At 37.2% G+C, this 10,930-nt stretch overlaps 2 protein-coding genes across 2 annotated transcripts; one reads left to right on the top strand and one right to left on the bottom strand.

The window, feature by feature from the left end:
- Positions 1-239: 239 nt before the first annotated feature.
- LOC129578069 (uncharacterized) lies at positions 240-3,160 on the top strand. The gene is made up of 3 exons (XM_055466145.1): positions 240-677; positions 850-999; positions 1,828-3,160. The coding sequence occupies exons 1-3, from the start codon at positions 476-478 to the stop codon at positions 2,295-2,297; spliced, it is 822 nt and encodes a 273-aa protein (XP_055322120.1). The 5' UTR covers positions 240-475; the 3' UTR covers positions 2,298-3,160.
- On the bottom strand, positions 3,151-5,092 carry LOC129578070 (mpv17-like protein 2). Its single transcript, XM_055466146.1, has 7 exons — positions 4,878-5,092; positions 4,509-4,738; positions 4,368-4,437; positions 4,166-4,204; positions 3,892-4,060; positions 3,691-3,753; positions 3,151-3,585 (listed from the first exon to the last, which is right to left on the bottom strand). Exons 2-7 carry the CDS (start codon positions 4,588-4,590, stop codon positions 3,463-3,465), a joined length of 546 nt encoding a protein of 181 aa, XP_055322121.1. The 5' UTR covers positions 4,591-4,738; positions 4,878-5,092; the 3' UTR covers positions 3,151-3,462.
- Between the last annotated feature and the right edge of the window lie 5,838 nt (positions 5,093-10,930).

Raw genomic sequence — 10,930 nt, 5'->3', positions numbered from 1 at the left:
AGAAGCGGGCGATTTTACAATGTTCAAAAGCGATTGGTATTCGCCACAGCAAAATGTAGGAGCAAAAAAGGAGCAGAGAGAAAAAAAAACACACACGAAAAGAAAGAAAAAAAATAATGCACAAAATACCAGCTACAATTTCGTGTGCCTGTGCCGCATTCACAGCTATATTCGCTCCGACTGCTCTGATCACCGAGAGTACCATTTAGAATACACCAAAACGATTCTGAGTTTAGTATAGCGAGAATCGCTTGCACATGCAAACGCTTTTTGCAAAATATCGCACCGTACTTTTTCCCGTTCCTCAGTGGTTCTGTTGCTCTTGTTGTTGTTGTTGTCGTTGTTGTTTTTTTTTGCTCGTTTTTCGATTGTTTGTAGATTCCTTTGTCTGGTCCGTCGTTTTGGTCTAAATTGAATTTTTGTCGCCTAGCTTCGCATACTTACATTTTACACTTGACGCATCTATATTACTCATATGCCATCGGTGATTGGCATACACAACATACACACACACACACATAAAGTACGCGAGACGATCAGAATGTCAGGCATCGACACCGAGAAATTCATCGTAGACATCTATAACAAGCCAATTATATGGAATCGAAACTGTGGAAGCAACAAATCGCTCACCGAATCAACGTGGGACAGTCTGTCAAAGACATTTGGCGCTTCAAGTAAGACCCAATTGAAAACTATTTACATTTAAATATTGTATTTGCAATATGAATGCATGTGCATATATATGCAGCGCATAGAGTGCATCTGTCAATGCGGAGACAACACCACTAATTACTTGTATTTTTTTTCTTCCGCCGTTTTGTTTTGTTTATTAATTCATTCGATTAGTTCCTGTGTTGAAAGCCAAATGGAAGGGCCTGAGAGACATGTTTCGTGTTGAAATTAAGCGCATTCCACGTAATGACGCCGGCGACCCGCTAATTCAGCCTGAAGATTTCGAATCAAAATGGACACACTATCGATCTCTTTTGTTCTTAGGTACGTACTTGTTTCAGAGTCAAAACATTATTTTGAACTTGACTCAAATCACTTCCGTTTCTCATTCACATTTTGGGTACCTTTTTTTCTGGGATCTTTCTGTTGTATTTCGTTCAACAAGAAGGAAAAAAAATCTCATTTTCTCCATTTGCTCGCAATGTTTTTTTTTTCAATTTGAACGACTAATGCGCTTGTGTGATTCGCTTCGGCACCGATTTAATCACATTTGTATGGTGTTTCGTAAGGAGATGAGAAGCAAAGCGTAAAGCCATGTGCCATGGCTCGAATGCAATGTGTAAAAAACAACAATATACGAAACACCGTTCAAAAACCGATACAGCCGTACACACAGAGACACACATCGACACAAAGTGAAAATGTGTGTGCTACACACAAGAGCCACAAAGCGACGGTATTGCGTAGCCGAACAGCGAGCGCTTCTGTGTCAGTCGTCTTTCTTGCTCTCTGTTCCTCTATCTCTTTTCCTTTGTGCATTGCACGTGTCTGTGTCTGTGTGCTAGTGCGATAGAGAGTCTGTTTGTACGTTTACATCGGCAGACTTATCACAGGAAATAACGAGCGACAGCTCATTTTCATATGCGTTAAGCGGAGCAAAAGAGCATAGCGCGCGTTTTCATTTGTTTCGCTCGCTCGCTCGCTCGTTCGTTCGTTCGTTTAAGTTGAATACAGTTCCACCCCTCGTCGTCGCTGTCGTCGTGTAATTGAAATTGATTTACCGATTTTATTGGTTGAACGAAATGAAATATGAATTGATAAATTTCTTAATTTGCTTATTCATTTCTCTCTATCTCACTCTCCTATTTGCAGCCGATCACATGCGTTCCCGAAATTCCAAATCAATGGATGCAGCTCAAAAACTCGACGTATACGATTCATATTCATATGTTACCGCCGACTATAATGTAATCGAACGCGGAGCGGATGTACAAGAGGTGCAATCCATCAAACAGGAAGCATTTGATGTTACCAAAAAAAACCAGCACAAGCGAAAAAACTCCGAATCGCCGACACCAGAAAGTGTGGTGGCCAATTTGTTGCAGTCACCGGAGGCGCAAACCAATTCCAAAAAGCGAATTCTCAGCTCAACGCCAATGGATTTGTTGACGGTGGGTGACGCATCAGAAATCGGTGACCGAATTATGAACGATGATTATCATTTTTTGTTAAGTTTGCAGCCATTTATGGCCGAACTAAGTCCAATCCAAAAATTACGCTTAAGAATGAAGATTCAAAAATTAGTTTTCGAAGAATTGTATGCCAATGAAAATCTATTATAATATATGTATACACAGTACATAGTTGATAGCTATGTCAATCGACGTACCATTTAGCCCGTCGTATGTGGAAAGAACGTATGCGAACCGTACAAAACCAGAAAGATAGAATTAAAACAAAATAAAAAAGAAGAAAACGAGAGAAAAAAAACCTACCATGTAACACGATATGCATAATATACGATAGCGAGACAAAGACAGAAAGATAACAGGTGAACTCTGAGAGCACCAAATCGAAGTGCTTCACATTTATTACTGCCGTTGTGAATTGATGTCTATAGATTGATTTATGAAGAATAAGAAAAAGAAGAAGAAGAAAAAAAGTGTTCAGATCGTTTCTTTTTTCTTGGTGATTTTAATTATACATAAGTGAATCAACCAGTCGAAGAAACGACACACGCAACCATATTCATGCAACCAATAAATCGCGCATCGTTCTTTCCACCAAATAATTTTCCAAAAAATTACAAAACCGAACTCACGAGAACAAGACAAAAGTAGAGAAGAGAAAAGAAAAGCAACAACAACAGAGAGAATAATGTTGTGACTTTATAGTGATTACCCCAAAATCCGATTAGATAGACGGTAAGCATTTTTCGATGAATCATTAAATTAATGTAGCATTAGTCGCTTAGCTGCAGGGACTGGTAATCAAATAATAATAATCGAAAATAGTTTTTTACCAAATGAGTTTCTCATCGCGCGGTAAAAATCGGTATTTTTTTGTTCGTGAACCTTGGAATAAGAATCATTTATTATAATTTTCAAAATAGTCGACAAAGTGGTATCTATATCGAGAGCTGCAGGAGACACATGCAAAAGAAGAAAATTATGATAAATAAATAAACGAATTTTTTTATGAATTATTTTTTTAGTGTTTTTGATCGCCTGGCAATAAAATACAATTAAATTTACGGGACAAAAAAGAAGAACAAAAAACAAATTTAAAGAGAAGCGATGAATAGTTGCCCCCCACTCGTCATTGTCGACGTCGACGTCAATTGCCCCTAATTATCGATATCGACATAATAATGAATGGCAGCAACGTTGTTTGAAGTTTCAGCTTTAATTATTCGCTCTCTGCTAATTAATTTCTAATTATGTCCACGTCCCAAAGACACATTCTGAACCCTATTGAATCACACATTGAATTGCGCGCTATTGTCCACTATTCGCTTGTTTGCTGTTTCCGTTTCAAATGCTTTTCGTATGCCAAGAATGCGCTCCATATCATACTGAAAAAACTCGTGCAAACGACTTGGTTATGAAGCGGTACGAATGTAAAATTGATCTGAAAATAAAAAAGAAGAAGAAGAAACGAGCGACAATAAAAACAAATATCTTTTATTGTTGTTAGATGCTACGTAATCAGCATATACGTAGACAACAATTATACCGTTTGCACAGTCGGCCAATATATTGCTCCAACTTTGTATGTGTCGACGAATTTACCGCGAACCTGTGAGACAGAATTTGGCTTGAATCAAATTAAAATTGCACATAACATGAAAAAAAGACGACAGAGGCAGAGAGAGAGAGAGAGAGCGATAGAGAATGAAACAATCGAATTGTGCAGATGATTATGATGATGACTCACTTCGGCGTTGGCTTCGGCAATTGTTTTTTGCTCAAGCAACGACATCACAAACAAAAACGTGCATATTAACGTGGGATCCACTGTAAATTGCTCGGTGATTGCTTTTGACAGCGATGACCGAAAATCCGATCGTGGCCAAATGCGAGCTGCGGTTCGAACCCATACGTACCTAGAATTATTAAATGAATATGGGAATTAATAGATCGAATAGACCACCACCACCAGCAACATCGCAGAAGAAACACGATTTGACCAGTAAATCAACCATACATACATGACCGGACCCATTATGCAGGCTCCATATAAGCCAAATCTATGCAAGCAAAAAAGAAAGTAACCAATGGAAATCACGGATCAGTTAACCATAGCGATTAAAGTATTGAATTTTCATAGTCACGAGAAATGAACAGAGATGAAGGTGGAGGGAAAAAATTCAAGTAGAAGCTACAGCAACAACAGTAGCAACGAATTAGCACCTCAAACACTTATTCCAATTGTATGTTTGCCAGTTGCGTTTTTCCACCAACGTCTGTTCGATCAAACTACCTGAAAATGAAGAAGAAGAAGCGAGCGACAATAAAAACAAATAACTTCTATTGTTATTAGATGCTACCCACCGACCGGCCACAGTACTGCATACGATACCATCCCGCGTAGTATTTTGTATTCGGTGAAAATGTGAGCGACTTTCTTGAACATGATTCTTTCTCTCTTTTTTTCGATCACACGGGTCCAATAAACTCAATTTATTAAGCGGTTGCGTTGCATTCAAGGACAACCTTCACATCTGTATAACTTATATTTTGTTTGATATAAGCGATGTCGTTTCGTTTCGCTTCGTCCTGTTCTGTAAGTGAATCGAAACATATATTTGAAATTTCGAGACGCAACAGTTTATTTATTTATTGCTTTTTTTCTCTTATTTTCAAACAAAGCTTCCATATCTCCAAAATGCCAATACGAACATGAACCAATTTTAAACTTACCCAAACCTAATTGAACGAGCTCTTTTAAGTTTTCGTAATTACAACCGTAAGTGTGTATGTGTATGCGAAGGAAAATGAAATATAATCCAGCTTTGATATCGAGTGGGTTTGAAATTATCACAGACTCTTCTCACACACGCTGCATATTTCGAATGCGATTAAATTAAGCAAAGAGACGGAATAAACTGAAGTGCATTTCGAAAGTGCATTTGAATAGTTATTGAATTAAAAATAAATGAAATAGTATATGATCAGCTGATCAGGGGGTGATGCAAGTCATTTCATTCGGTTGGTCGTTCGTTCGTTTGTTCGTCAAAATAACAAAAACAAAACACGATTCGAACGTGATTGTTAGTTTGAGTGAAGCACACCATGTTTTGCATGTATGATTTTGAGCAACGGGCATCATCGCCTTCGATGTATATTCAATTCATTCAGTGGCTGTAAACTCATATTCGTGCCCGTTTGATTTTGTGTGTTTGCAAAGCATGCAGATGCTGTATGATGTGCCACACACTCGACTATTCTTCATCATTGTCAAAGTGAAACGAGCGCGCAACGAAATCAAAACATATATGAAATGTAAAAAAAAAATAAATTGTAAGAACGTCCCGAATTAGATATGCAAACATTCATTCAATTCGTGTTGTGCCGAAATAAGCGAGTCAGGTTTTGACGTCGACGATTGTGTATTTCCGGAAGAATATACTACATATACTATCTATAATATATCGGACGAATGACATGCACACAGCCAACTGCAGCTAGAGCTCTTGTTATTTGTCTGCAGGGACTTTTACTGCCAAATTTCGAAAACACAATGATTCAATTTGATTGAATCGTGCCCAGAATCGTTTCATCTAGTTTTTATTTAATTAATGTGACTTATTCGTACAATTCAATTCATCTATTTATTCAGTGGATGTGTTTGGTTAAGAGCGGTGGATATAATAAATGTGTATATATGCTTATGTTATTATTAATACTATTTTTTTTCTTTGTTATTCACGCCATTTCGCATCGGCAATGTCGTATGAAATTACGGTTTCAAATTTTCATTCAAGCATTTATTATGTGTGTGTGTGTGTGTGTGTGTATATGTGTGCCGATCACAACGCACCATAGACACGATAAATCGAGAGACAGAGAGGAAAAAAAATGTATAATACGAATATTAACGTCACGGACAAAACTATTTATTTCGATGAACCTAATTGGTTTTGTGCCGCTTCCCCCTTCATTCTTAACGCATCGTATATCGATTTGAAATCTGCTGGTTGATTCTTTTTCTCTATTTGGCATTAATTCTGAATTCATTCCATGTCATTTCTGTTGGTTCAAACAATTTTTTTTTCGCTTTGTTTTGTTTCATTTTTTTTCTCCTTCATGCGGCTATGAATCGCTTTTCTCTGAACTCGGTAAACAATATTATCGACATAAAAAAAACGGCAGCGAGAAGAAAACCCCGAAAAAAAGCATTGTACAGAAAAGTCATATGAACCGACATCATTTTGAAAGTGGAAAAAAGCAAGAAATGTTTCTGTTTAGATTCTGTTGTCGTTTATTACTGCTGCTGCTGCACATCAAAAACTGCTCGTTCGAAACATTTTTCGACTGAACTCTATTCAAAACGATAGACAATGCGAAACGAGTGACAATAAACAAACTGAAAATGAGAAAGATTGTGCAAAATTCGTTGTTCTATGAATTTTTCTTTAAGTTTTGTATGTGCTGTTTTTTTTCGTATTCTTATTCTTATGTGTATGTGAGTATCTGTGTGTCTCTGTCTCCTTCAGCTCTTTTTGAAACAAAGAGAATCGTGTTGCAATGAGCTGCTTCCTGGATTGAAGAATTTACTTACTTTTATGATTGTTTTTGTTTCGCGTCATTTCAGTTCTGTATGTGCATGTGTATGTGTGCCTTTTTTTCAGCGAATCCAAGTGTGTCGAATCGACGCTGTCAATGTGATAATTATTATTTTTATGGGGAAAAGGTCGAAAATGCAAACAGCAATGAGCACTAAACTCAAACAATGAACAAAGAAACTCCCCAAAAAAAAAAATTTTTCCACCCAGCTAGCTAGTCAGCCAACAAGCAGTTTGTATATGCTGTGACTGTTGTTATTATTACTATTGTTGTTTTTGCCGTTTTTCGCCAATGCTTTTTGTCTTGTTTCATTCCTTTTACAGTCTGTTCAGCTTATATTGCATTCATGGAACAGGACTTTGAGGATTGGTTTATAGATATACAACGACACTGTAAAATGGAGATGGAGAGGGAAATAAAGAGAGAGAGAATGGAGAAAAATCAACGCGCTCAGCAAACAAAACTCAATTCTTCGTCTCTTTAGGCAATTCTTTCGTTGTAAAAATCATCGCTTAAACCTGTATAATTCTTAGAAGCTGTAAATATATTCTATAGAATGTGAAACTGGAATTTTCTCTTATTGTTATTACTACTTGTGCATGTAACAGCTGTTTTTTTTGGGTGCTGCTACCTTCGTTCCTTTTTTCGCTCTCTCTCTCTCTCCCTCTCTTTCAGTGTCTTTTTTTTATCCAATTTCTATTTGACTGAACAATGTCGCAGTTTCTCGCCCTAATCTTTATAAGGTCATGAGCCACAGCTTTTTTTCTCCTTCTTCTTCTCGCTCGTCTATCTCTTTTCTCCATAATAATATGAACATGTAAAAAGCATTTTTCACCATTGTACAGAAGAAGAAAAAAAAACTTGTTCGAGAATTTCATTTGAGAATTTTTCATAGAAATGCATGAAATTGGAGCGATTGTTTGTTTTGTTTGTTTGGTATCTCTGATTCACTTTGGTGTGGAAACAAAGTCTTGTAGTTCCGGACGTGCATCGAACTCACTTATTTTCTCTCTATCTCTTCTCTCAGTGTGTCTTTTTCAGTTCTTCTCGTTGTTGTTGCTGTTCACCGCTAATATCCTCCCAACAAACCAAATCGAGGATACTGGCTGCCGCGCATAAATTCATTTTATAGATAGCTTGTCTGATGACAAACGCTTTGACGATGTGATGTGGTCATTTGTAAATTTTCATGAAATCAACTTGCTGAAAAGAATTAAAACCAGAAAACTTTTTTAGATAGTTTTGCAGAGTTGCAATAAAGTTTCGCACAGCGAAACACGAGAACCGACTTTAATAAAATATTCCAAAGAGAGAAGCGAGAACAGAGGGAGAGAGAGAGAGAGAGAGTGTGTGTTTGTGTGTGCGACAGAGGCAGAAAAAAGCCCGACCAAACCAAACGAATAACGAACAACGAACAATCTCATAGTTGGTTTACCTGTTTTTTTATTCTTTTTTTTCTATAGAATTTACACTTATTTATAAATAATATCTATTAGCACAATACATCTCGGCGGAGAGTGTGTGTGTTATATGGTTTAGGCCCAAATGGAACACGTTTTGAAATTGTAAAATTCAATTTAAAGTAACTAGTTGCTACATCTCATGTGATACCATATTTCTCTATCGCCATCTCTCTCTCTTTCTCTCTCACGATGATACTCAGAATAGAAGTTTCAATTCGAATTTGTTTGTTGCCATTTGTTAATTACTTTTTGTTTGGCTCAACCATTCAAATCTTTCCTCGGATGTTCTCTTTTCTTATTAATTCCTTTAAGAATTTCTATTGTTTTGAAAGGTGCGACTTCTCGCAATTTTTTTCTTCTTCTTCTTCTTCTTCTTCTTTGTATTCATCACTTCATCTATCGACGGTTTTGTTTCCTTTCATAGAAATGAAAACAAAGTGTCGATTCGATCAAATAAATAACAGACTTTCAGTCATAGAGAAAAAAAAACAAATGAGGGCATTGAAAAATGGATAGAAATTAAAAAAAGGGAAAATGCATCGGTTAATGAAACACGCATTTGATATTTCAGTTGAATAAAAAAGGTCTTTCATCGTATTTGCGTTTTATTTGAAAAGAAAAAGAAAAAAAAGATTGTTTCCCAGAAGCATTTGCGTGAATTCAAACAGCTCATGACGTGAAAATAGCAGTTTCGAGTAGAAGCGGCTGCGATGGTGGCATAAGCTAATGATGACACGGTGCTAGCACACGTATATGATACGAATGACCAAAAAGGTCATTTGATTAGGACTATTTGAATAGTTGAATGCATTTTCGATTGGAGCAACAAAGACTTGCATTGTTTGTTGATTGTTGCCAGTTGCGACACACACGCTTGCATTTCAATACGTGATTTTGAGCTTCAAAAGGTGTTAATTTGTTGAAAAATGATGATCGCTGAAACGTTGATGTGAAAATGAGCTAATGCACATGCATTATATATGCAACACATAACTAAAATGACTATTTGCATTGAATGTGTCTCATATGATGCACTTTTGACTCGGCCTCGAGGCCGACCACAAATTCCTATATACCTTTTTTGAGCAGCGAAAGTTGCTATGAGAAACACTGAAGCAGAGAAAGACGAAGAAAATGTAAAATAACAACTAAAATCGACTGATTCTCTGTTTCCATCATCATCATCATCAACAACAACAACATCGTCCGACCGATGATATCGTCCTCCTCTATCTGTATTTTTTATGTTTGAAAATTTGATTTTAGTCTTTGTTTATTGTTTTATTATGATATTTTATTATCGAATCCACATTCCATCCAGCCGGACTGGCTGAAACCGAGAGACCGACAAACAATTCCAAAGACACAAAAGCAGCAGATTAATATTAGCATATTAACAACCTGAACATAATCGAATGAATTAACTTCTAGATTGGTTGGAGACGAGTTCAACGAGAGAGTAGCCAACGGAGACAGATGCGAGCCAAACATGTACATATTGTGGTGCGCTTCCTTCTTGGACGGCACACTCCACACCAAATGTAACAAAACAAATGGAACAACAACAGTACAAAAAAAGACACGAGTAACACACTTTTGCAACGCGCATTTTTGTCGCTGAAATTCGCTATTCGAATTTGGTGTGTGCTGCTGCTGCTGCTGTTGTTGTTGTTAATTTCGTTTTGCATTCGTTTTATTTCAGTTGGCTTTCGAAAGTTCCTAATGAGCTAAATTCAAATTGTTTAATTTTAATTATTATTCGATAATATTCCGAATATGTAGGCATGTAATTCCATTTGCATACGGAATACTTGGGCATGGGCTGACGCAGCAGCTACCAGCAGCTTTTTTTTACCATATATTTCGTCGCTGTTGGTTGGTTGGCTGGCTGGCTGTTTGTTTGGTAATGCGATGTGGTAATTTGTGTGATTCCATGCCGTTGGAGTTCAGGGCTAGACCAGGCCAAGGCACACTTTGGCCGTACACTCAATTCGAATATATGGTATAATCGAATGTCCGCCCGACCGACCGTTCGTTCGTTCGTTCGTTGTTGTGCTTAACGAAAAGCAAATAATCTTGAATGATTGAAAAAGTTGAAATGTCTGCGTTAAGAAACTATTTATTTAGTTTCAGCGACCCAACGATCGACAATGACGACGACGACCACCACCATCACAATTTTATGAATGTTTGTTGTAAATATTTTTCTTTCCCATTCTTGCACTGCCCATTGATGTATGCTGTGTTTTCTCCCTGTCTCTCTCTTTTCAGCTTTGTTGCCGTTGTTATTGTTGTTGTTTCGAGTTGTGTGTGTGTGTTCAATTTCATTTCTGTTTCGTTTTTAATGCAGGAAATCGATTCGAGACCAACTCGAATACGGAGTGAAAACGTAAGCCTTTAATGATCTAACCACTGACATTTGATTTGACTAGTGATACGGAACGGCTCGAAAATGGAACGGCAATTGTGTACAAATTACGAATTCGAGCGCGCGAATGCGGTCTTGGAATCGATACGGTGTTTAAAGCATGAGCAGAGAATGCAATGTGGCAGAAACAAAATGGCTAAGTTTTACGTTTCACTGGATTTCATTTCCACGTGTATCGAATTTTTTTTTCATAAAAGATTCCCTTCAATTCGAAAAGACCTTAGCATGGAAACCGCCTAAAATCGACTCAGAGAGAGAGAGAGAGAGAGAGAGAGAGAGAGAGAGAGAGAGAGAGA

Source organism: Sitodiplosis mosellana, unplaced genomic scaffold, assembly GCF_009176505.1.
Source record: "Sitodiplosis mosellana isolate CC-2019 unplaced genomic scaffold, AAFC_SMos_1.0 Smas_scaffold_6226, whole genome shotgun sequence".
Taxonomy (NCBI): Eukaryota; Metazoa; Arthropoda; class Insecta; order Diptera; family Cecidomyiidae; genus Sitodiplosis; species Sitodiplosis mosellana.
This window is presented reverse-complemented; position numbering and strand designations above follow the sequence as displayed.